General features: G+C 43.1%; 1 protein-coding gene across 4 annotated transcripts in view; it reads right to left on the bottom strand.

Moving 5' to 3' along the window:
* The window catches only part of NRG1 (neuregulin 1), a 325,230-nt gene that overhangs the window by 257,739 nt on the left and 39,910 nt on the right, over positions 1-27,581 (bottom strand). For all 4 annotated transcript variants that reach the window (XM_030194496.1, XM_030194497.1, XM_030194498.1 and 1 more), the window contains exon 2: positions 9,918-10,095. In XM_030194496.1, coding sequence (XP_030050356.1) covers positions 9,918-10,095 — 178 coding nt within the window. The remainder of the gene's footprint in view (positions 1-9,917; positions 10,096-27,581) is intronic.

Raw genomic sequence — 27,581 nt, 5'->3', positions numbered from 1 at the left:
AGTCCCACCTGCCCTCCGTTATCGACCGTCTACCCCCTGCATTGAAATCGCAGTCTCAACTCCATGAAAGCAGTGCTGCAGGCCCGGCCCGGTGGCGGACGGAGGGGGAGTGGCGGCAGCGACCTCGGGGGGGGGGGGGGTGGAGGGGAAGCAGTGGTTGCGGCGATCTTGGGGGGAGCAGTGGTGACCTTGGGGGAGGTGGAGGGGTGGGAGCAGCAGCGGTGACCTCGGGGGAGGGGCGGCGAGGGCGGCAGGGGCGGGACTTACCCTGGGCCCGGCCCAGTCTCTCGGCAGCCCTGCTGATAGGTACAACCTCTAAATTTGACAGTGCTAAACCACTGCTGCGCAGTCTTCACTGGTTATCAGTGGAGGCATGGTCCATTTTTAAATGATGCTCTTTTGTCTTTCTGATTCTTCATGGCTTGGCTCCACAGTAAATGGTACCTTTGGTTCTTTTGCTTGATAAAAAAATTATTCAAGTAGCTCAAGACACTTCCTTAGGCTGCAATTTCCCTCACCTCATGAGGTAGTATATAAAACTGAGTTAGAACTGACCTTCCCTTAAGTTACTAAGTGGTGGAATCAGCTACCGACATGCATAATTCATCAACCTCAATATACATTATTTTGCAAATCATTAAGAACTTGGCTACTTCATAAATTTGTTTTGTTATGAATATACTGATCCTTTACTTTTGCAGTTTAGCTTGGGATGTATTAATTTTAATATTTTTTTGTTATTCTTTGCTATAATTGGTATCTAGTTGTTAAATTTCAGCATTGAATATGGATTGTTATATTCTAGGATTATATCCTATTCCCTTACAAATGTGATCTGCACTGATCCATCTTTTGGTGTGTGCGGCATATAAGCACTAACCCCGGGATTTTGGTCTTATTCTGGATTTGCACCTGCAACTTAATTAGTTAACAAGCCAATCAGCGCCGATAATTGCCAATTAACAAGTAACTATTGACACTAATTGGCATTAATTAGAATTTACATCCACAGCTGTCTATGCATATTCTGTAATGTGATATGAGCAAATTCTAAGTCGCTTAGATGAAAAGGGGGCGTGGCCATGGGTGGGTCATGGGCATTTCTAAAATCTATGCGCATTGTTATAGAATACACCCGGTCCCTGACTAATTTAGGCATCATCATTTATACCAAACTTTACTTGGCATAACTGCCCATGACTAAATTTAGTCACATGGATGGGCACTTGACGTATTCTAAAAACCATGCAGAAATTTAGGCGTACTTTATAGAATATACCTAGGCGTATTTTTATTCAGCGCCAATTTTTTAGGTGTTATAAACAGATTCTAGCCCTAAATGTAATGTATATTCCTGCAGTGTACTGATCAAACTTCTCATACTATGATTTACAAATAAGTCAGTCTCTATGCCTGTACAATCTAGCAATCCTTTTATCGAGACTGCCAAGATTGAGGCCAATTTTCATTTATTTATTTTATTTATTTGTTACATTTGTATCCCACATTTTCCAACCTATTTGCAGGCTCAATGTGGCTTACATTGTACCGTAAAGGCAATTGCCTATTTCGGTATGAACAAATACAAAGTTATGTTGTGGTAGAACAAGGTTCAGGTGTGACAGACGAGTTGGGGAATCGTAGCGAGGAAGAGATCGTTTATGTCATAGCGAGAAAGAGATATTTTATGTCCATTATGAGCTTTGGTTTCGTTGTGTTGCAGGGTTCACGCATTTAAGTTGAGTTGGTAGGGTACAGCCTTTTTAAACAGGTTAGTTTTTAGTGATTTCCGAAGGTTTAGGAGGTCATATGTTGTTTTCATGGCTGTTGGTAGTGCATTCCATAGTTGTGTACTTATATATGGGGGTAGCATTACTATAAAGTGGCACCTTTGACATTACAAAGTGATATCAAATCTAGGTGCCACTGTTTGACAGATAGGTTGTTTATGTCCATTAGGCTCTATTCTTAAGATAGAGCCTAAGTGCCTTACTGCCTAACTGCAATGGGTACGTACACATGGTCAAAGCATAAACAGAAAAGAGGTGTGCCTTCCAGGTACGTGTGTAGTTTATAGAATACTAAAAACAACATGCATCACTTGGCTCACCTAGGAATGCCACGAAATTAAACAAAAAAGTGAGGACAAGTTGAGGAGGAAATCCAAAATATTAACTTTATTGGTGCTCAAATAATGACCCGACATGGCCGTATTTTGGCATCAAAGCCTGCATCAGAGGTCAAACAAATCTTCTTAGGTTGTCGCTTGATAAAAAACCAAAGAAAATATGGCATAGGAACTTCCTTAAAATGCAAGAATTGTGAAGTCAACTATGGAGTGCCTGTACGGCAATACACAGAAACAACGTTAATAGTGTCGGGTCATTATTTGATCACCAATAAAGTTAATATTTTGGATTTCCTCCTCAACTTGTCTTCACTTTTTTGTTTTCATTGCTGTTGTTTTGCGTGAGGACCTTCCTCCCCGCTTGTTGTTTCTTTTTTCACCTAGGAATGCCAACATGCACCTGCCATGGACAGAAATTGCAAACTTACACCAGCATTCTATAACAGAATCTTGGTGCCAACCTGCCATTACAAAATTGATGCTAAGTGTATGGCATTAGGGCACCTAGACTGATGCACCAATTTATAAAAGTGTTGCCTTAGTAACTTGTACTAACAGTGTTAGTCCACCAAACCATCAAATATTCCTAGTAATCTCTGTTCTTCTAAAATTAAAGGAACACTCCACATTTTATTATAGTGTCTGCAACAATGTGGTCTGTGGTAGTGTGGTGATTCCAAGCCGTCCTGGTCCCAGATCCTCATTGTTCAGGGCCTAGCGCCCTCTATAAGCCACTGAGGCAACCCTGCCAATGCCTTATTAAGCAGTCACTAATTTAAAGGGTCCTCACACAAAGCAGAGACACATTAAAGCTTCTCAAAATCAAAAGCTTTAATGTTTCTTGCCATCTTCATATCACTGACTTGAGATTCTTTCTGTTCCTAGTTACAACCATCCAACAGGTAATCCCTTATTTCTCCCTTTTACAACTCCTGTTTTACATGGCATTCCAGTCCAGGTTTTCTGACACACACAGCAGTGCCTTAATAGTCTACGCGCTGAACTGTAGTCTCCCTTTTCCGGTACTGCCCAGATTTAAAAGACCTTCCTTATTATGCACCTCTGTTTCATATTTCAGGGCAATTTGTTGCATCTGCAGGTGTACCTAGAATCTGGATAACAGAGCAAATCTCCCAAACTCGAACCAAGGCTTCCTATAAAGCCAACTCACAGATAGTTTCCTGCATACCTCTTTCTTCCTAGACTGGTTTTCACTCTTTCACCTAAGGGCTTTTAAATACCTTAAGCTCCTTAAGCAGCTGACTTGGCAGTCTGTTGGAGACGAACCTCTTCTCCTTCCTCAGATTTCCAGCTACCTATTGTGGAGACCAAACAACTCCCCAGGCTCATCTGCCTGAAAACAAGCAAGTGGATATCTAACACAAGAGGTGGAAGGATGTTAACTCACAAAGCTAAACCATTTGATGGTCTATGTTATTTATTTATTATGGAGAGTTCTCAGAGTAATAACTCACCCAAACGAGACTCTCAACTGTTAGTCTCTAGGGGTGGTTGAGCTTCTCAATCATAGAACCTCTCCGTGGTTTTTTAAAATTTATATTTCTGAAAACCACTCACCAGTGCTCAGATATATATTCCAGAATTCAAAAGTAACTTAATCTGAAAAACATTCACCTTCACCTCGTGTTCCACTTGTCCTCTTACACCGTAATATCAAAAATGACCCAAAAGAGGTCTAAAACACAAATAAAGAGGCACTTATCTCATTCTGTTGATGTTACGTCGATTGGCTCTATTTTTAGCTACAATCGAATGCCTTCTTATACTATATTGTCCCATTATTTGTCAACCTCACATTGACATCATGTTTGTTCTATTTTTCAATCAACAAGAGTCCAACTCTGCAGAGTTTCGTAAAAAAACTTCCTCAGGAACTCCGGTATGATTTATGATATCCAACGGAAGGCAAGCCTCTTCTTCTATGAATGCTAACTCCCAATGTAGAGGAGGATTATATCTGTTCCCAGCCAGGAAATGATGTCACACTTCATCTGTGCCTATATAGAATGGAGTCTATAGGTAGCATGCAAAGAAAATTACACCCACATTGTTGGATCCACCCACCTAGCCTGGGTGCTATTAGGTTAACAGGAGCAGAAATCAGCTAATACAGAAACTATGGGGGTTTGGGATGTTAACCTTCTAAAAAATATACAGTACAATCATCAAAACAGCCATAGCTTAGTATCTTGACTTATGCCCCTTCTTTCTGGAGCTTATAGTCTAGTCAAGATACACAAGAGATTTCATTGAGGGGGTAAGTTATCAACGGAGCTACCATTAAGACGTGTTATTTTATTGTTAACCCCAGTTATTAGTAACTAGATGTCATTGCATAGCACAAGCTAGTGGTAGAATAACAAGTCTTAACGGTAGTCCACATTGATAACTATGTTACTGAGTGTATTTATTACAGAAAAATCAGTTAACATCAACAAGAATTTGATCCAGGGGAATCAAGTTTAAGATCTAAAAGCAGCTTCAAACAGGAGGGCGTTTAGGCAAGATATGATTAAAGCCCCAGATGGCGCATGGAGCACTACCTATGGAAGACGATTCCAGGCAAACAGTATTTCAAGGTAGAAAACACAGAGTTGGGAGCTGACTAGAGGAAAAAGCACAGATAAAAGCACCTTTCATTTCATTTATTAATATTTATAAACTGTCCTTACCCAGAGTGGTGCACAGATAAACATACATAAGAAAACATCACAAAAAACTCTGATAGCTAGAGGATACAGCATAGTGCACGCATGTCCATTTTGGACACTTCAAATTAGACATGCTTGTACTATGCTGTATCCTCTAGCTATCAAAGTTACTGTTTAACCTGCAACAGCAGATGCTGTTTCAGTAGTTTCTTACAATCCTGAATTCTTTTGAATCCTAAGAGGTCCAGGAAGTTTATTCCATGCTGTCGGGCCTGCTATAGAAAAAGCTCTTCTCCTCGTGTCCTCCAAACGAAACAACCGAAAATGTGGGATCTCCAGCAGACAAGTATTATCTGACCGAAGTGCTCGCTTCAGATAGTACAAATGAATACAATCCAATAGTTATCGGGAGATATGTTATTCTACCCTGATGTAAGGAGTTTGCAAGGAGGGGTGTAGGGAATAGAAGAGAAGACAGGCAATAAGGGGTTGTAGAGTGAGTCCACTTGTAGTTTGAATTGTGGGGGGGGGGTGTTTTACTAAAGCTTAGCTCGAATTATCTGCAGCAGGGCCCATAGGAATAAAATGGGCCCTGTTACAGATTATGCGAGCTAAGCGTTAGTAAAAAAAAAAAAAAAACCCTGTATGTGGGAGCAGATAGGGAGCCAGTGTACTGTCATCAAGGATTACATGGTTATATCTAGGGGTGTACAGCCTGAACATTTTCGGTCCATATAGCTTCCCATATTGTTTATGGGAATTTTCATTTTATTCATTTATTTAAAATTTTCATCATAGGTGAAACATTGTTAAGCCTGTGCACTCTTTTGGAAAACCCGTACACTTTTCTGAAAACATGCACACTATTTGCAGAGAGTGCATACAATCATTTGAAAATTATGCACTCTCTCAGATAAGTGCACACTCTTACCCAGTAGTGCACGTACACATACACTATTCAAGCATGCACAATGGTTCACACATGCACACGTTATTGGAAAACAGTGCCCATTCTTTCTGAAAGTAAATTGTGTGCACTCATTCAGAAAGAGTGCACTCTCTGTGAAAATACACAGAGCCTATAGGTTAACTGTGGCCATGATAACATTGGCTTCACTGCTGCATTAAATTCATTTAGATTGGTGGTGGGGTGTGGGGAAAAGGAATTTAAGAAAATAATAAAAAAGGAATAAGTACTTCAGGAAGGGTAAAAGTAGCCTAGTGGGAAAAAAAGGAGGAGCTGATGACATAAGAGAAGGAATGCATTTAGTTTACAGTGAATTAAAACATAAAGAGCTAATAGGAAGATGGTTATAGGGGATGGGAAGGTATATTAAAAATTGATTTAAAAGGGTTATAAGAGCAGTTGTTGCGATGTTGGGATGAAAGGTTTGGAGATTGGGGTCTGGAAGCAAATTGATTTGTTAAGCAGAGTCTTGGGGGAGGAGCATGATGAGAGCGAGGGATGCTAAAAATTTGGCGGGTTTTGTTGTGAGGAATTTTGAGGGTGGCAGGTGGCTGGGAGGAAGTTCAGGTTATTTGAAGTTTAATTAATTTCTTATTGAATTTGTGCTTATCTGGAATTTAATAGCAGTGTCAATGAAGCGGTTCCGGAGAGGAGTCTGGAGTTTTGTGCTGGGAGGGGGAATGATTTCTGAAATTAACTGTTGCTATTCCAGTTTCCTGTGAGCTGCAATAAGAGAGAGCTGTGTTTATTCTATTATCATGGTGTCTATAGTATTTGGGCCCTTAGGCACCTGCTAGGATTAATTCAGGCATCTGGGTGCAGGGGTGGAAATAAGAAGTGCAGTTGTTGTGGTGGCACATCTGCTACAGTGCGAGGGGGGAGGAGCAAAACGGCAGAGAAGGGAGTCGAGCATCAGCAAGGCCAGCCGTTTTAGGAGTAGAGGGAGCCCGCAGGAAGAAAAAAGCAGGCTCGGGGACTGAGTTGGTTGTTCATCAGCAGCGGACTGCTAACAGAACCGTACAAGTGCTGTAGCTGCTACAGGTTGGGATATCCAATGTGATACCTTCAGCTGGAACTTCGGGTGAGTTGAAGGAACCTCTGGATGAACAGGTTGGGTGTGGGACAATAGAACAAGGGCATAATGTATCAGGGATTGGAAAAAAGGATGGCAAATCATTTAAAAAAAAAAGGTTTAAGTGATCAAATATTTCTGAGACAATTACAACACGTGGCTAAGTGCTTAGATAAAGAAAAGGAGCGGAGGCAGGGTGAAGGTGACCTGATGACAGTCTGGGAGTCTACAGATTCATGGGATTCATCATTGTCACTGTCTTCTCAGTCAACTTCTGAGGTAGAGGTAGTACTACCTAGAGTAAGCGCTACTGATGCAATGGCAGGAACGTTGAGTAATGTAGCTCAAGTGTCTCAGTGTGGGCATACTGTGTGTGAGGTTGCTCCACTATATTGTCACATATCAGCAAAGTTGCATCAGAGGATTTTAAGAGGACGTTATATTGATATATTTTCTTTATTAGAACAGGAGTCTGAGGGTGGTGAGCACAAGAAAGTGAGACTAAACATGAAGGTAAAAAAAAAAAAAAAAAAAGGAAAAGACTATCTTTAATTGGTTACTGGCATTTCTTTTCTGGCATTTATTTTTTAACATAAGACCATAGCTGTATTTTAGACCGATGGTTAAAGTGATACACAACATTACTTTCGTAGTTGTAAATAACAAGTACTGAATTCTATCAAAAGTGGATGTTAAGCATATGTAGATTTTTGAGATTCATCATAATCTGCTGAAGAGCCACTGCTGTGAGTATATGCAAAAGGTGTACAGCACCATCTTCCATGTGGATGTTAAACATTGCAATGCAATATGATAGAGGAATATTAGTAGCAAGGAGGTTTTGAATATAAGACTAAATGCCAGACCAAAAGTGTTGCACAGGCTGGCAATCATAAAGCAAGTATTCCAAAGTGCCAGGATATGTCTGACGTCCAGTGTTTATTAGAAATGGAGGGATCAAGTCTTTGCAGTCTCACTGGTGTCCATATTATTCTATGGCCAATAAAATAGTTTGTGTAATTAATGCAGATTGTACACATCAGACTCATCTTGTCCAAAATAGTGACCAAATGTCATCTGTCATATCTTTTTGCAACTCTGCTGACCATATCTCGTGTAAGCTCGCTAGGCCTTTATAATTAGGTTTGTCGTTCAAGATTTTATACCAGTTAGAAGCCTCGTGTCTCAGTAAGGAAACATGGCAGCAAAAAGAGTAAAGAGTAATTCTGCTTTTTTTTTTTTTTTAGATACGGCAACCAGAACTGAACAAAATACTGAAGCTGCAGTCACTCCATGGTGTGATACAGACACATTATAGTATTTTTGGTCTTATTCACCATCTCTTTCCTAATAATTCCTAGCATCCTGTTTGATTTTTTGGCCGCCATTGCACACTGAGCAGAAGATTTCAGCGTATTATTTGCAATGACACCCAGATCTTTTTCTTGAGTGCCGATCCCTAAGATGGACCCTAGCATCAGGTAACTATGATTCTGATTATTCTTTCCAATGTGCATCACTTTGCATTTGTCCACATTAAATTTCATCTGCAATTTAGATGCCCGGTTTGTTCAAATTCCTAAGGTCTTCCTGCAATTTTTCACAGTCCGCACGTGTTTTAACAACCTTGAATAGTTTTGTGTCATCTGGAAATTTAATCACCTCACTCGTCGTTCCAATTTCCGTATCATTTATAAACATGCTAAATAGTACCAGTTCCAGTACTGATTCCTGTAGCACTCCACTATTCACCCTCCTCCATTAAGAGAAATGACCATTTAACTGTACCCTCTGTTTTCTGTCCAATAACCAATTCCTAATCCACTGTCAGATATACACTGGAATTTTCAGTGTATATTTTGGTTTCTTTGTTTGAGTGGTAAGCATGGTTGTTCACGTGTGGTGCAAATGGCAATGTTATTGAGATTCATTAACCATCTTTTGAAGAAATTCACTCAGGATGGTGAACAGCATGTGACAATGGACACAGGCAATTTACAATTTCAGTAATTCAAATCAAATTCATCCTGCTTTTTGACTAGTGAACTAAATCATGACTTAAATTGAGAGATATGGAAGATTAACAAGGCCTTATGTGGTTCAGTGGGCTTCCAATGTTTCTATACTGCCTTGTTTTTCTGTTGGTGGCAACACAGTTAATTGGGAAACAAAACCAGTTCTGGCAGACTTCTATGGTCTATGCCCTGATTGTGACTGAATAGATAGGGATGGGCTGGAGTGTAAATTTTAAGGGGCTTCAACGCTAGCTTCAGAACTTAGTACAAGAGCACTGCTGGGTAGACTTCTACAGTCTGTGCACTGAGAAAGGCAAGGACAAATCAAACTCGGGTATACAAATAAAGTATCACATACCATGTAAATGAGTTTATCTTGTTGGGCAGACTAGATGGACCGTACAGGTCTTTATCTGCCGTCATTTACTATGTTACTATATTACAATGTTGGGGAATGCTGGGGGTTAAAGACTGAGAAGGCTTGCGGTTCTGTTATGGGATTTGGGGGCAGAGAAATTATCCTGTGATGCAGAGTCAATCTTCTAGCCTTTGCTCCCTCCAACCCCAGTCGTTAATTTTCTCACAACTATGCAACCATAGGAAAGTTACTGAATTTTTGTGCATAGAGGATATGACTTGAGAAGCTTATTATCACCCTCATTTACACAATTTGGATCCATTTTATTTGTTTTCCAGCTATACGGTAGCAGCAAACGTTTTTACTGCACTGCTAACTGCTAAGCAGTCATCCTCTGCCCATGTGTTCACCGAGAGACCTGAGGAAGTTTAATCTAGCAATTTCTTGAAAACTGAATTTATCACATTTCATCTTTATTTCAAAGATATGAGTGTTATACATGATGCAAGTGTTTAATTACAATGTGTAAGACAGAGAGGGTGAGGTTTTAACTCCTGCAAGAAATACCAAAATATTAGCCTACTTCCATTATTTATTACTTCATCTACCACTCTGTTTTATGTGTGAGATTAAGAGCAACCTGAAATCTCTAGGATCTATTTCACATCTTTGTTATGTTAATGGAATGCGCCAGTTTTCACTTACTTGGATTTTTTCCGTATCTTTATGTTGTCAGGTTTGTTCTTTCCATTGATTTCTTTTTCATCTTTGAACCACTTGAATTTGAGGGAGGGCTGCTCAATGCTGGCTTCACATTTCAGCACTAGCTTCTTCCCCACAAACACCTCCTGATCTTTAACTTCCTTCAGTTTGGGGGGTACAGCTAAAAGGAAAGAGAAATGTGGTTATGATTAGGCATGGGAAGGCCAAAATATACCAGAAGTGTAGAAAAATATCTAGGTCAGGGGTGGGCAACCTGCAGCCCATGAGACCATGGGACACATACACAGAAAACGGCCCACACAAATATTAACCAGAGTTTTGGCAATTTTAAATACTGTGTTTCACAAATGTTTGCATAATAACAGTAGCGATCTCATTAAACTTTTAAGTAATGACAGAAATATACCATTCTGGTGATAATTTATGTTCATTCAGTCATCACACTGAATTTTGTAGGCAGTGAATTACATGATGCATTTGTTTATTTTGTGTGTGGCCTACTGACGGTCATGTGGCCTTCTGTGTTGCCCAACCCTGACCTAGTTAATACTTAAATTGTAATAATGCCAGCCAATTCATAACAATAGCTGAAGTACAGTAAAAACTCACGCCCATACTCAGTTGAGTGAAAAAAATGCACGTCAATAATAAAATCATCATCATTTTATAGTTAAGTTAAGTGTAACTTTTTAATCTCACTGGAAACTTTCTGTGTGACTAGTGGGCCAGGTTTCAGAAAAGTCTGACCATCCAAGTTGATTATCAGTCCAATCGAACAGGCTACATTTCTGGTTGAAAATCTCCCTAAATCTAAGTGCTCTAACTAGCGATGTACAATAAGGACATTAAATTTTGGGGCACCTAAACTTAGGAACCCTTTTACTAAAGGGAACGGGGATGGGACTTGATATACTGCCTTTCTGTGGATACAATCAAAGTGGTTTACATATTATGTACAGGTATTGATTTTTGTACCTGGGGAAATGGAGGGTTAAGTGACCTGCCCAGAGTCACAAGGAGCTGCAGTGGGAATCAAATCCAGTTCCCCAGGCTCAACACCTGCTGCCCCAATCACTAGGCTTCTCCTCCACTAAAGCATTTTAAGCAGTTGACTTGTGAATTGGGATAACAGCTACCGTAGTGGCATGAGTCCACATTAGGGGGTGGGAACTAGATGGATCATGGGTGGGAAAATGGAAGGCATACTGCAGTCAGTGTGTGGTATTTACCATGCGTTGGTCACTTCTGCAGATAAGACGAGCTTACTTACCACCTCCTCGAGAGGAGGCGCAAGGAGCATCTGGGCTAATTGTAACTAGGTTTAATGCAGCCTTTCCACTTGCTGAGCGTTATTGTTTGCTGTTAAGGCATGATAAGGGCACAAACTTAACCCATTTTACTAAGCTGTGACAAAAAATAGCCTTAGCACCATTAAATAACTTAGGGGGTCTCTTACAAAGGTACATTAGCATTTTTAGCGCATGTTAAGTTTCAGTACGCGCTAAACGCTAGAAACACCCATATATTCATATGGGTGTCTCTAGCATTTAGCGCATCCTTATTTTTACGTGAGCTAAAAATGTTAGTGTGCCCTTGTAAAAGGAACCCTTAGAGAGTAAGGCAGTACTATGCAAGGCCATATTCCAAGTGCCCTAAAATGTTTGAAAGAATAGAGAAAAGAAAGCAGATACGAGCAATCTCTGTCTAAATGTGCACTACAGAAATCTGGGACCCTTTTACTCAGCAGCGTAGATGCCTAAGTGCGCCCAATGCACGCCAAATTGCAGTTACTGCCCAGTAGCGCTATAGAAATGTTTAATAGTAGTAGTAGTAGTAGTTACCACATGGCCCTTGCGGTAATTTCAATTTTGGTGCACATCCACTACGCGCATCTGAAAAATATGTTTTATTTTCTGGCGTGTGGCAGCTCCGTGCGTAGACCATAACTACCCGGTTACCGCAAGAGAACTTACCACTAGGTCAATGGCTTGTGGTAAGGTCTCAGACCCAAAATGGGCACGCAGCAATTTTCATTTTGCAACACATCCATTTTTGGCCAAAAAAAAGGCATTATTTTTTGTAGGTGCGCTAAAAAATAATTCTGTGCGCGCCCAAAACAAGCGTCTACACTACCGCAGGCCATTTTTCAGCACACCTTAGTAAAAGGACCCCCCTCTGTTATTTCATAGCTTATATGAGATTCATATCATCTTACAGTTCTACAGTCTGCCCCTCTCCCAACCCATGCTGGCTCATAATCACATGGAACGATATATGAATCACTACCATCTAACTTTGTGAAATGATTCCATACTCTAAGCATGTTAATTTGCTCATTACCAAGTCATGCTCTGCTGCCACATCAAATATTGCCACATATTGTTCAAGACAGGAAATAAACTTTGCTACACATCCTCTAGAAAGATACGTCGATAGTATACAACGTGAGATAAGTTTATTATCTTGGTTTTGACAAAGCAAAGGTTTTTCCTATCGCTACACCAGTGCTGAACTAAGTACAGTATTGTTAATCAGTCTTGATCCTCAACACGTTCAACAGGAAACCTGCAAAATATTATCACACTGAAGCTAGCTTTCCAGCGCGATGCCTCGACAGGTTCTAGAAAAGAAAAATAACTTTCAGGGGACTTGTGTGAAGGAACGAGTTTGTGGTGCCCTGCTGCCGCAGTTGCTGAATGGGCCAAGTGGAAATTCACGACTGGTGGTTAGAGTTAGTTAATAGAAGGATTGAGAAGAACTTCATTCAGGCCTGGAACCTTTTGGCGGTTTTCTAAACAGATAGCGTCTGGCTTGATTTAATGAAAGTCTAGCAGTTGCTGGCACTCTTATTTTAGACTGTCTGAAAACCTTTGCACATATACTGTGAAGATTCACTCTGACCCCTGAGGCAGGCGCTTGTGCGCCGAAACACAGCCCATGTCGGGTCTTTCTCACAATAAAGGACAGCTATTATCTCTTTCTTGAAGGCCCAGTGTTGCTTTTCTTGTTTGTGTTATATGCTTGTATGCTGTACTACCCTCTCTTTTGTAATTGTATAGGGAATGTCAACAACATTTCCCATGTTGTTTTATGTTGTTTTTAAACCCAAAGACAGGAAACCCCAGAAATCTCATTTTCTAAACTGTCTCATCAATAATGTATATTAGCTGTACATAGAGGCCCTTTTACTAAATTGCACAGGCGCCTACGTATGTCTAATGCTCATTTTTACGCGCGTCCACTACATGCGCCAGAAAATAATTCTTATTTTATGGCGTGTGGCAGAAACCAGGTGGTAATCGTCATTCTACGTGCATAGATGATTACCGCACGGTTAACGCGTGAGACCTTACTGCTAAGTCAATGGCCGGCGGTAAGGTCTCAGATTCAAAATGGACGCGCGCCAATTTTTATTTTGCCGCACATGCATTTTCAGGAAAATCTTTTTAAAAGGCCTCTTTTACAGGGGCACTGAAAAATGGATCTGCTTGCACCCAAAACACGTGCCTACACTAGTGCAGCCCATTTTTTGGCGCACCTTAGTAAAAGGTCCCATAAATCTTTAAGAGGCCTGCTGGTAGCCATTCGCTTGATCTTCTCTTTAAATAAATTCAAGCCCCTGTCTTCCTATTTTTTGGAATTACATTGGCTTCCGGTAGAGGCCCGGATTTATTTTAAGTTAGGATCCTCTCATCTCAACACAATAAGTATAAACCCACAACCATAAACACCCCAGACCACACCCTCCCTATCTCAGACAGCCTTAAAATACTCGGCGTCACAATCGACTGCAACCTTACTCTTGAGAGCCAAGTAAACTCCGCAACAAAGAAAATGTTCCACTCAATGTGGAAACTTAAACGCGTAAAACCTTTCTTCCCGAGGGAAATATTTCGTAACCTAATACAATCAATGGTACTAAGCCATGCAGACTACTGCAACGGAATCTATGCGGGATGTAAAGAACAACTCACAAAGAAACGCCAGATTGCCCAAAACACAGCAGCCAGGCTGATATTTGTTAAAACATGATTCGAAAGTGCTAAACCCCTCCGAGAGAAACTGCATTGGCTCCCAATCAAAGAACGTATTATCTTCAAAATCTGCACCTTGGTCCACAAAATTATCTAAGGCGAAGTCCCAGGATACATGACAGACCTAATAGATCTACCAACCAGAAACAGAACCAGATCATCACGAACATACCTAAACCTCCACTACCCAAATTGCAAAGGACTCAAATACAAAACAACCTATGTATCTAGCTTCTCCTATATAAGCACACAACTATGGAACGCACTGCCAAAAGCTGTGAAAACAATTCATGACCATCTAACCTTCAGGAAATCACTAAAAACCAATCTGTTCAAAAAGGCTTACCCTATCAACCCAACATAAATCCCTACACCCAGCAAAACAGCAAAACCAATGATCGTACTGGACAATATACAACCTTCCCTTTCTTCGACCCCCATGGTGCCTGAAACACACCAACCTTATTCGACCACAACTTAACCTTGTATTTGTTTCTCTACCGGACTTGGCGAACGCCTTTACGGCATAGAAGCCAAGTTTTCAAAATTATTGGGGGTGCTAAGCCCAATGGAAATTACCCCTACCTGGACACATACAAGGAATTTTCTCAATATTGGGGGTGCTCAAGCACCCACAGCACCCACAGAGTCGGCTCCAATGCTTTACGGTACTATGTAAGCCACATTGATCCTGCAAATAGGTGGGAAAATGTGGGATACAAATGTAACAAATAAATAAATAAATAAATAAATAACAGTTTTCAGGATGCTGCAGGGTGAGGCTCCGTTTTATTTAACTACAGCGATGAATGCATTCTTAGGAGATAAATCAGATCGGTTGCTAGGTCTATAATCGGTGCCTAAATCTCGGAGCTGATTATAGAATACGCATAGCCGGCACTGATTTCAACTCCGATTTTATTTTAGGTGCCATATATAGAATCTCCTCCAAAATGGCAACTCTGAGAGTCCCACATGAGTAACTGTGTATTGCATGTTTATCAATTAAAATGGAATCTGTGTACTTATGTTAGCATCTGCCTCCAATTCCATTGAGAAACAAAGTCCTTTTCCCTCTGCCTCCCAAATAATATACAATTACAAGACTTGAACAGCAAATACTATAGTTCGTTACTTGCTTTTTCTCTGATTTATCAGCGAGAGGATGAAAAAGTTATTAATTTGTTTGTGAGCGCTCAAAGGATCTACAAAATTATTATTTACTGAATTTATTCATTTGTTCTCAGAAAAGCCGGTTATTTAAATGCAAGAATGTCACATTTTTCATAACTTTTGACAAGCAGAACAGATGTGGTTTTAAAGAAGTGGTAACAAGAAAATTGCTAATGTTCCTTCATGATTCAGTTACTGCCTTTTTCACTTCTACCCCTTCACCTCTTTTCAATTCTTTCATCACCAATTTAAAAGAAGCTTAAGCAAATATATATATATATATATATTTTTTTTTTCTCAGTGAATGCACGATTACACAATGGAATCTGCCGCAAGAAAATCTAGGCAAGGCTGGCAGTATACTTGAGTTTGGTAAAGATTTGGAGAAATGATGAAGGACAGGCCCACTAACAGTTATTAGCCTGTTAGATTATGGTGTCTCGCTTCTTACTTCAGGGAAGAGGAAAACATCGAATGGACTTTCATACTTTGATTTGCCGGGTACTTTTCAGGCGAGCTAGACTGGTCACTTTTGGAAACAGGATGCCGGATCTACAGAACAGTCATCTGACTCAAAATGGCACATATTCCCCCAGATTCTATATAACGCACTGAGATTTACGTGTGGAAATCAGTGTGTATTCCGTAACAATGCGTATAACCTAGGGGACCTTTTAGAAAGGTGCCCTGAAAAATGGCCTGTGGTAGTGTAGACGCTTGTTTTGGGCGCATGCAGAATCATTTTTCAGCGCACCTGTAAAACATGCCTTTAAAAAACAAATTTTACGAAAATGGATGTGCGGCAAAATGAAAATTGCCACGCATCCATTTTGAGTCTGAGACCTTACCGCCAGCCATTGACCTAGAAGTAAAGTCTCACACTGTAACCAGGCGGTAATGACCTATGCGTGTCGAATGCCACTTGGCGTGCACCGGGACGTGCATATCGGACCCACGCCAAAAATGAAAATACCGCAAGAGCCACAGAGTAGCCAGGCAGAAGCTCCATTTTGGTGTGCATTGGGCGCACGTAGACACTTACGCAGCTTAGTAAAAGGGCGCCCTAATTGGTTGACAATCTAATCAGTGCTGATAACTGGATGTTAGCAAGCAATTATCAGCAATAATTGGTAATAATTAGAATTTCCACTTGCTAAACAGTTGACACGCTGCATGCTTCCCACCCATTTAGCAAATTTCCACTTGCTAAGCGTATTCTGTAACATGATGCGTGTAAATTCTAATGTGTGCAGCCACAATCGCCAATATTTTCACCAAGTTTTACTTGGTGTACGTAAGTATTGCCATACTGAGACAGACTGAAGGTCAATCAAGCGCAGCATCCTGTTTCCAACAGTGGCCAATCCAGGCTACAAGTACCTGGCAAGATCCCAAAACAGTACAATACATTTTATGCCGCTTATTCTATAAATAAGCAGTGGATGTTCCCCAAGTCCAGACTTAGGCTGTCATGGCCACTAGGCCATGACAGCACTTAAGTCATGGAGTAACCTAGTGGTTAGTGCAGTGCAGCAGCGTAGCCAGACCTGCCATTTTGGGCGGGCCCCGCATTAACCTGGGTGGGCTGTTCCCAACCCCACCCCTACACAGTAATTTTAAAATATTCCCTCCCCCCCCCCCCGGCATTTTCTTCTGTCTCCCTCGGCCTACCTTGACAGCGCTTTCTCCCTTCGCCATCCCCTCCCTTTCTTCTGACGGCTCTCCCCGTCCGCGTGGTCTGTTTATTTTTAGTCCTTGAAGCGCCGTTCTCCCTCCAGCACCGCACCGGCGATTCCGATAACCTTTTGCCAGCGTGCGTCATCGGGGACGGGGCCTCTCAGGCGCATCCTGAGGTGGGATGCGCCTAAGGAGAAGCCCCGCCCCCGACGATGCACGCTGGCAAAAGGCTATCGGAATCGTCGGTGCGGTCCTGGAGGGAGAACGGCGCTTCAAGGACTAAAATTAAACAGACCACGCGGATGGGGAGAGCCAGCAGAAGAGGCAGGAAAAGATAGCTTGGGTTGGGGCTTGTTAGGGTGGGCGCTGGGCGGGCCTGAAGGAAAAGTGGCTGGGCCTGGGCCCGTCCAGGCCCACCTGTGGCTACGCCCCTGGTGCAGTGGACTTTGATCCTGGGGAACTGAGTTCAATTCCCACTGCAGCTCCTTGTAACTTTGGGCAGGTCACTAAACACGCCATTGCCCCTGGTACAAAATAAGTACCTGAATATATGTAAACCATTTTGAATTTAGTTGCAAAACCCTCAGAAATGTGGTATATCAAGTCTCATTTCCCTTCCCTCCCTATATACTGTACCTATATCTAAGCAGAGTTTATAGATTATGCCTTGATTCTGCACCGATTTTTCTGGCACTAAATATAGAATCTGGTTCGTTATGCTACATTGAAATAAATATTTTAGGCAATTCCAGTTTTGACCATATTACTTCAGGTTTAGCAGTGTTGCATTGGCTTTCAATTGTTGAGCATGCAAAGTTAATGCTTATGTTTAAGGTGGTTTATATTTGCATTCACTGTTGCAAACATACATAGAAGGTTAATCCCTAGTGGTAATACTGAGAGACTAGTGCTAGAGGTCAGCACTGCCATTTTAACACCCAGAGCCAGATGGGGCAGGAGCGGAGGGGACTACTCTCTGCAAACCCCCCCCCCCCTGAAAAAGAAATTCCACTATGATGTCAGAGATGGATCCAATGTAAGTCCTTGGGATGGCTGGAGGCTCCAGGGGGTGGAGAGATTTTAACTTAACCAGTTAACGGCTGAATATTGACACATCTGCTGAAATGCTGGCTGTCTACACATAGCCATGGAATCAAGACATGGCTTTCTGGGTACAATTTTGGGGGCAGCAGTCAGCATTTAAAAAACGCTGACCACCCTCAGCTGTATTTTACCCCCTAATGTTACAGAATGAGGGACATACTGTAATTTAATAGTCAAAAACACTTATATAAAATCATCTACAAGAGTAGAGGAGAAACTGAAGCCCCACTTCCCTATTGTAAAGACATGTTTTGGATGCCACAACAAAAATATGTGCTATCTGCCAAATCATTTATGTTGAAGAAGTTTCTTTTTGAAACACCACAGCTATGTGGAGATTTTTTTGTGACAAACCAGTCCGTCGCTTTGGTTGCTGAAGGGAATTATCCTTTCCCTCATCAGATAACCCGGTCAGGTCAAGAGATGTGAACTAGGACCAGCGCGTGTTTTCTAGCAAAAAAAGGTGCCGGTACTCAAATGCCAGGCTACGCTTCATGGGTGGGGTGATCACTGAGGGACCCACCCATCAATAGCCAGGCCCCCTGCAACCAGTCACTGAATCTATGGCAAGGCAGAATTGGTGTGTAGAGCCTGAACTCTTTCATTAAAACTTGAGGTCCATGGGTCAATGTTTGCAGACAATGGAAAAGGTGCCGGTACTCAGTACCCCCCAAGTACCCCCTCAAAAAAAGCCCTGGCTAGGACGCAGCCCTGCCACCAACAGAGTCTCCTCTCTGTAGGACAGAGCCGGAAGCAGGTCATAGATATTATTACCTGCACATATGAAAGAAAGAACGCAAAAGTAATGATTCAGTAGCATCCAAACCAGGCTTTGCTATAAGCATGTACACAAATTTGACATTGAACAGTGCTATCACCTAAACAGATTACAAATGGTCATTAGCCAAAACCTATTTTATCACGGACAAATAAGCACAACCTAGATAGTGCAGGAGTGACATAAGCATGGGTTGCTCCGCCTAGAGTCCTACTCTCTCTTGACAGTATGAAGGTGACACTCTGCAGAATGACAATCAAAAGTGCTTGGTAGCAGTTTTTAAGGAGCTGTTCACCACATCTGTTTAATTAAATCTGTCAGAACCACAGCTGTGCCTGACTCCACTGACATCTCATTCAAACATGCCTTCTCCAACGCTCCATTTGTATTCCACACCAATGCACACAATTAACATTAATGTCTAAATATTTTCACAAAAGCATTACTTCAGCATATTCTGTCTTAGTGAAAAGCACCTATTGTCACAAAGCACATATGCCTATTTTTTTCTTTTTTCTTTTTTTCACATACCTTTCCTTGATCTTCACCTGAACATATTATTTTAATTGGAAGATCTCAAATGACTGTGTTCATTTCTGAGTTATGACAGTTTGTGTGTTTGCTCTTGTTACATTCTCCTGTGGATTTACTTATCAGTGCAGACAATATTTACTCTGTGTCAGAGGAAGACAGTTCCAGAACACTAGAGATCCAGGTTTCCAGGTCAGCTAAAATTTATGTCACAGAACTACCAGCGAATGTTTATGCCACAGATTTGCCAGTGGAATTTTTTAATGATTGCTGAAGATTAGGCCTTCAAATTGTTGAAAACTTATATATTTTGGCTTAGAATTGATGGGGGGGGGGGGGGGCAACATTTAGCAGGACTTATCCAGGTAGAACAAATTCCAATGTAAATAAATCCCTCTGGCTAGGTCAATTATGCAGTGGCGTACCTACGCTGGCTGCCACCTGGGGCAGGTCACCGTTATGCCCTCCTGGCACATCACCCCCTCCCCCTCTCGGCGCATCACCTCCTTCCCTTCTCTGCGCATCATCCCCAATCCCCTCCTCTGAAGCACATCATACTCGCCACTTGGGGTGCACAGAGCAGTCATGCAGCAGTCAGCTCTGCCCCAGAACAGGAAGTAATGTCAGAGGGGGCAGGGAACCGGCAGAGCTGACTGCCGTCTGACTGCTCTCTACACCCCCTTGCTTCCTGCACCTGGGGCAGACCGCCCCCACCACCCCACCCTTGGTGTACTGCTTCAACTATATAGTGGGAAGTCTGGTCATCATATGTGTATCTACATGAGTATTAAAATCCCATAATTGAAACTGTTAGACTCGTCATCCTATTTTTAATAGAGTTCCCTTCTTTTTTTTATTTTGTAGTATGTACACCCTCTGTTCTGCCAGTCAGAGCGATACAGAAAGCTTTTAATAATAAATAATAATAAATAATCCCTCTCAGATGTGAGGCTAAATATTAAGGATAGGCTGTCATTTGGAATGATATAGGATATGTCAACAACAGATTCTATGTCGTTTCATATCGTTACCAAATGAAAACAAAGCAGAAAAAAAGACACGATATTTTCTCATTTGCCAGTAATAGTGCACATTATTTGGAAACAGTGTGTACTATGTGGAAATAGTGAGAACCTTTTCAGAAATAGCGCAGTATATTTCCTGATAGTGGAATCTCCACACATGTGCGAACCATTTGCATGTACAAACTCAGGAAAAGAATGCTCCCTTTTTTCGGAAATACTGTGCCCTCTTTCCACATTGTGCACACCACTTTTAAAGAGTGTGCACTATTATTGAAAACTGAGAAAATGTCCAGAAACCCCCAAGTAAAATCAAGATTCCGATAAAAGACCTGGGAAATTTCACAAAAAGAAATAATTACCATGTAATCAGCACTTAGATATGCTTTACAGATCATATAGAATGTTTATCACTAGAGGGAAAGGGGGTGGGATTTGATATACCACCTTTCTGTGGCTACAATCAAAGTGGTTTATAATTTAGTACCTGGAGCAATGGAGGGTTAAGTGACTCACTTGGAGTCACAAGGAGCTGCTGTGGGAATCAAATCCATTTTTCCTAGTTCTCAGGCACTGCACTAACCATTAGGCTACTCCTCCACTAGAAGGAAGACAGGAAGCAGAGTCCCAGCTTTTTTGCAGAAAAGTTAAAGCCTGGATCTTTGTTAGATTAGAAATGTTTTTAATTGTATGTTTTCATTCGTGTATGATTTAGTCTTCTTAGGTTGTATGCCACCCAGAGCTTTTAAGAGGATATGCCACTATAAATGTAAGATATAAATAAATTTGCAACAGCATTCAGAGAATGTGATAAAAGCGGTTAGCTTAGCAGGGTTTAAAAAAGGTTTGGCTAATTTCCTAAAAATCCATAAGCCATTATTAAGATAGACTTAGAAAAACCCACTGCATATTCTAGGATAAGCAGCATAAAATCTGTTTTGCTGTGCTGGGATCTTGCCAGGTAATTGTGAACTTGATTGGCCACTGTTGGAAACAGGATACTGGGCTTGATGGACCTTCATTCTGTCCCAGTATGGCAATGCTTATGTTCTTATGTTCAGGTAACCAGATGTGGATGATCCAGGTGTGGGACAGGTGCATATCTGATCAGCCCACCTAGATGACCTGTTCTATACTGACCCTACCACAGTCTATCACCTCTACTCTCCAGTTCCTGAAGTCTTTGTAAAAGAAAGTGAACTTGCACTTTCCTATTCATGGCAAACCAAAGCAGCAATGTGTCAGAGGATGCTTGGCTGTACAGCACTTATATAGAACTTTATTTGTAAAGGCAGCTCGTAGATTAATAAATTAGAGTGTGCAAAACAGCCAAGCAAGCAATTCATAAAATGCACCATCATGAAGATAGAGATTGTGCAGTGGAACTAGTAGGAAATAAGTCTTAGTGTGGTTAAGAAAAACATTCTCCTCATCTTCTCACTCCCAAACACTGTTTCCCAAAACATTTTGCTGGATATTCAAATGAAGGGTTAACATGGGAATTAGTTTGTGTTGTTACTGGAGGACCACACTAACAGTTAATGCAGCAGCTTGACACTTCCAGATCCAGATGTGTCCTTGAGTCAAACTGACTCCTGGGCCTGGCAACCACACAATGCTCTTATGGTTAGCTTGATACTTAGGACTTGCTAATGACGTAGAATGGGGAAAGGAGTGATGCACCTTGCTGCTTAAACACAATCCCCTTCCCTCCACCCCCCCCCCCCCCCCCCCGATATTCAAAAGCATTTAACGGGCCAGGATCGGCACCTGGCCAGTCGAATGCCCCATAACCACCTATCTGGCGATATTCAGAGGGGGACAGCAGGATATCTTCTGCTGAATATCACCAGTTAGCAGCTAGCAGATAGCTGGTCCTATCAGCCAACAAAACCACAATATTTGGCCGTGTGACTACCTGGGATATCTTTGGCCAGTTACAAGATAACTGGCTGAGTCAGAATATCAACATAGCCAGTTATCTTCTAACCGGACAAGAATAAACCGGGTATTCAATGTCAGGCACCAGGAACGGCCCGTCATTGAATATCCGGGTTTAGTGGTGACCAAAGCAATAATCCGAGCTAACTCCCCAGTCTAAATAATGGCCCCAGTAACTCACCATGCATAGATTGTTAACACAGCAGATAATATAGGTGGTATGGTGCAATGCAGTTAACATGAACTAATCCCTGGATTCTATATAGGTCACCCAAAGCTGGATGTGGAAATTTGGGTGCAGATTACAGCGTGCAAACTCATTTGTCAATGAGCCATTAACAATCAATAACTGGTGTAATTTGGCAGTCATCTGGGTTTACGCACAGATCTGCCATGCATGCCTAAATTTTACAGCGTGCAACTGAAAAGAGGGTGTGGCCATAGGAGGGGCATGGGCGGATCAGGGCTGTTCCCAGAAATTAGGTGCAAAGTAATAGAATTTGGTCATTCACATAACCACCCGCCATTAGTTGAGTAGGAATTTGTTCTACCTGGATAAGTCATGCTAAATATTGACCCCCATCAATTCTAAGCCCAAATTAACACATTTTCAACAATTTACAGCAGGTTTCAGCATGCATAACTGCCATACCCATAGTAAGGTGTCAGATTCACACCTTTTAAAAAGGCGCGGTAGCGTTTTTAGTGCACGCTAAATGTTAGAGATGCCATAGGAATATAAGGGAGTCTCTAGCATTTAGCTTGTGATTATTTTTAGCGTGTGCTAAAAACGCTAATGTGCCTTTGTAAACAGGGCCCCTCACCAATTCCCATCTGGAAAATTGCTGCCTAGGACAATTATCACCTAACCAATTCCCACTGCTCCAGGGAGGAGACCGGCCCCACCCTTAACAATCATAAAGCATCACAGTCAAAAATTTCTCTCTTTCACTTTCACCTTCTAGATCTTTTTTTGGTGGTGGTGGGGGAGGGGGGCAATGCCTGTCACGCCCCCAAACAAAAGTAAGTACTTTGAAAATACATCTTTATCTCTCTTTATAATTAACTAATTTTTTTTTTTAATGCAAGATCCAAAATTTCAGAAAACAGTAAAAACAATTAGACAAATATTACCTTTCAAAAACATTAACAAATTACCTTTAAAACTATCACATTTGAATCTCACTCTCACCCACCAGGTTCTGCTACAAAACAAGCTTTTTTTTCACACAAACCTTCCAGCCTGTCAGCAATTCCAAACATCACCACTGGTGGCAACTCGCCGGATATCCTGTAAAGCGTGCTCCACACAAAGCATCATTTACAGAATACTAAGGACACCTTATTTATTTTATTTATTTGTTACATTTATATCCCACATTTTCCCACCTATTTGTAGGCTCGATGTGGCTTACATAGTACCAGAGAGACCTTAGAGACTCCGGTGTAAACAAATACAGAGTGATGTTGTGGTAAGATAAAGTTCATGTGGCACAGCCACACTAGGGAATCGTACAACGGAAGAGTTGTGTTTATGTCCATTACGTTGTGTTGCAAAGATCAGGCATTTATGTTGGATCGGTAGGGTATGCCTTTTTAAACAGGTTAGTTTTTAGTGTTTCCCTTTTATCAAGCTGCGGCAAAAGGGAGCCTGCGCAGGCATCAGCACGTGTTTATCATGCCCACTGAGGCCCCCTTTTACTGCAACAGGTAAAAAAGGAGTCTCTCTTTCCTGCAGGAAATGGCCGTGTGGCAAGTACAGCACTTACTGAACACCCATTTCGAGAGGGAGCCTTTACCGCCACCTGAATGGGTGGCGGTAAGGGCTCCAGCACTAACCTGGCAGTAAATGGGTAGTGATTACCGCCGGGTTCACTCTGGTGCTATTTTTGTAGCACCGGATATGGCTGCACACCAGGGGCGTATCTGGAATCCGGCGGTAGGGGGGGCCAGAGCCAGAGAGGGGGGGCACATTTTTGCCTCCCTCCCCCCCCCCCGCCGCCGCCGCCTCTCTCCACCCCCTCCCCGCCGTCAACCCTCCCCCGTTGCTTACTTTTGCTGGCGGGGGGCCCCAACCCCGCCAGCCGAGGTCCGACCCGCAATCTCCATATTTCGTCTTCCTCCGTGGCCATGTGCTTCCAGGAAGTAACGCTGCAGTGCTGATTGGTTGAATCCAGTTCGGCGTCTGACGTCGCAGCGACGTCAGACGCCGAACTGGATTCAACCAATCAGCACTGCAGCGTTACTTCCTGGAAGCACATGGCCACGGAGGAAGACGAAATATGGAGATTGCGGGTCGGACCTCGGCTGGCGGGGGTTGGGGCCCCCCGCCAGCAAAAGTAAGCAACGGGGGAGGGTTGACGGCGGGGAGGGGGGCCAGGGCGAAATCTGCGGGGGCCCAGGCCCCTGTGGCCCCACGCAGATACGCCCCTGCTGCACACTAGGGGTGGGAAGTACTGCCGGGCTGCTGCGGTAGCCCAGTAGTACTTCCTGTTTAGCAATCGGTAAGCCAGCGTTGGGCTTACCGCCGCTTAGTAAAAGGGGCCCTAAGTTAGCATGGATCTTTCTAGCACCTAACTTTGGCCGTCACTTATAGAATTTCTTCCTAAATGTATTTTTCTCTGCATTAATTGCACTGGCCATTGCTGGAAATGCCCCCCAACAGAGGCCTTGCAGTTACTGCTCAGTATCTGCAGAACTTTACCACACTTTAGTAAAAAAGGGCTCAGTAAAGCTTGTTAATTTGAAATCTAAGAATCGTTAACTTGAACTCACTTTACTACTACTACTACTACTACTTAACATTTCTAGAGCGCTACTAGGGTTACGCAGCGCTGTACAATTTAACAAAGAGAGACAGTCCCTGCTCAAAGAGCTTACAATCTAATAGACAAGTGAACGGTCGGTCCGATAGGGCAGTCAAATTGGGGCAGTCTGGATTCACTGAACGGTAAGGGTTAGGTGCCGAACGCAGCATTGAAGAGGTGGGCTTTAAGCAAAGACTTGAAGATGGGCAGGGAGGGGGCTTGGCGTAAGGGTTCAGGAAGGTTGTTCCAAGCATAGGGTGAGGCGAGGCAGAATGAGCGGAGCCTGGAGTTGGCGGTGGTGGAGAAGGGTACTGAGAGGAGGGATTTATCCTGTGAACGGAGGTTACGGGCGGGAACGTAAGGGGAGATGAGGGTAGAGAGGTAGTGAGGGGCAGCAGACTGAGTGCATTTGTAGGTAAGAAGGAGAAGCTTGAATTGAATGCGGTATCTGATCGGAAGCCAGTGAAGTGACCTGAGGAGAGGGGTGATATGAGTATATCGGTTCTGGCGGAATATGAGACGTGCAGCAGAGTTCTGAACAGACTGAAGGGGGGATAGATGGCTAAGTGGGAGGCCGGTGAGGAGTAAGTTGCAGTAGTCCAGGCGAGAGGTAATGAGAGCGTGGACGAGAGTTCGGGTGGTGTGTTCAGAGAGGAAAGGGCGAATTTTGCTGATGTTAAAGAGGAAGAAGCGACAGGTCTTGGCTATCTGCTGGATATGCGCAGAGAAGGAAAGAGAGGAGTCAAAGATGACTCCGAGGTTGCGGGCAGATGAGACGGGGAGGATGAGGGTGTTATCAACTGAGATAGAAAGTGGAGGAAGAGGAGAAGTGGGTTTTGGTGGAAAGACGATAAGCTCGGTCTTGGACATGTTCAGTTTCAGGTGGCGGTTGGACATCCAGGCAGCAATGTCGGATAAGCAGGCCGATACCTTTGCCTGGCTCTCCGCGGTGATGTCTGGTGTGGAGAGATACAGTTGGGTGTCATCAGCATAGAGATGATACTGGAAACCATGAGATGAGATCAGGGAGCCCAGGGAAGAGGTGTAGATTGAGAAGAGAAGGGGTCCAAGGACCGATCCCTGGGGAACACCAACAGATAAGGGGATGGGGGTGGAGGAAGATCCATGAGAGTGAACTTTGAAGGTGCGGTGGGAGAGATAGGAGGAGAACCAGGAGAGGACAGAGCCCTGGAACCCAAATGAGGACAGTGTGGCAAGAAGTAAGTCATGATTGACAGTGTCAAAAGCGGCGGATAGATCCAGGAGGATGAGGATGGAGTAGTGGCCTCTGGATTTGGCAAGGAACAGGTCATTACAGACTTTAGAAAGTGCTGTTTCTGTCGAGTGAAGAGGGCGAAAACCGGATTGAAGCGGATCAAGGATGGCATGAGAGGAGAGAAAATCAAGGCAGCGGCTGTGGACTGCGCGCTCAAGTGTCTTGGAGAGGAAGGGTAGGAGGGAGATGGGGCGGTAGTTGGAGGGACAGGTAGGGTCTAGTGATGGTTTTTTGAGGAGTGGCGTGACTACAGCATGCTTGAAGGTGTCGGGGACAGTTGCAGTGGAGAGAGAGAGGTTGAGGATATGACAGATGGAGGGGGTGATAGTAGGAGAGATGGTGTTAAGTAAGTTGGTGGGGATGGGATCAGAGGAACAAGTGGTGCATTTTGAGGAGGAAAGAAGGCGGGCGGTTTCCTCCTCGGAGATATCAGGAAAGGAGGAGAAGGAGGTCTGGGTTGGTTGGTTGAGGGAGAGGGTTGAAGGGTGAAGAGGAGGAGGTGGCTTGGTAGTGAACTCAAGGTTGATCTTTTGCACCTTGTCGCGGAAGTAGTCAGCCAGTGATTGAGGAGAGAGTGACGGGGGGGTGGGAGCGGAGGGCACTTTGAGGAGGGAGTTAAGGGTGGCGAAGAGACGACGAGGGTTAGAGCTGAGAGAATTAGTCAATTGGGTGTAATAGTCCTGTTTGGCAAGGAATAGTGAGGACTGGAAGGAGGATAGCATGAATTTGTAGTGAAGGAAATCTGAATGGGTGCGAGATTTCCTCCAGAGGCGTTCAGCAGATCGGGCGCAGGAGCGAAGGTAACGGATGCAAGGGGTCAGCCAGGGCTGGGGATTAGTACGCCTTGTGGGACGGGAGGTGGATGGTGCAAGGGTGTCCAGAGCAGAGGAGAGAGTGGCATTGTAAGCGGAGACAGCCTCGTCAACAGACTCGGAGGACATGATGGAGGGGAGGAGATTAGAAATACTAGATGATAAGGTGGGAGGGTCAATAATCTGGAGATTCCTGGAAGTAGTGGTTAATGTTGGGCGGGGCTGAGGGGGAGGGTGAAGAAGTGTGAAGGTGATCAGGTGATGATCAGAGACAGGAAGAGCTGAGGTGTGGAAATTGGAGGGTGAGCCGGAAGAGGAGAGGACGAGGTCAAGGCAATGGCCATCACGGTGAGTAGGGGTGGTGGAACAAAGCTGGAGGTTGAAGGAGGATGTTAGAGTGAGGAACTGAGAAGCGTGAGAGTTGGACAGGTCATCAACGTGTATGTTGAAGTCTCCGAGAATGAGGGATGGAGATGAGGGTTCAAGAAAAA

Source organism: Microcaecilia unicolor, chromosome 2 (genome assembly GCF_901765095.1).
Source record: "Microcaecilia unicolor chromosome 2, aMicUni1.1, whole genome shotgun sequence".
In the NCBI taxonomy this organism is placed as follows: Eukaryota; Metazoa; Chordata; class Amphibia; order Gymnophiona; family Siphonopidae; genus Microcaecilia; species Microcaecilia unicolor.
Note: the sequence above shows the minus strand (reverse complement) of the source record. Positions and strands in the feature narration are given on the sequence as shown.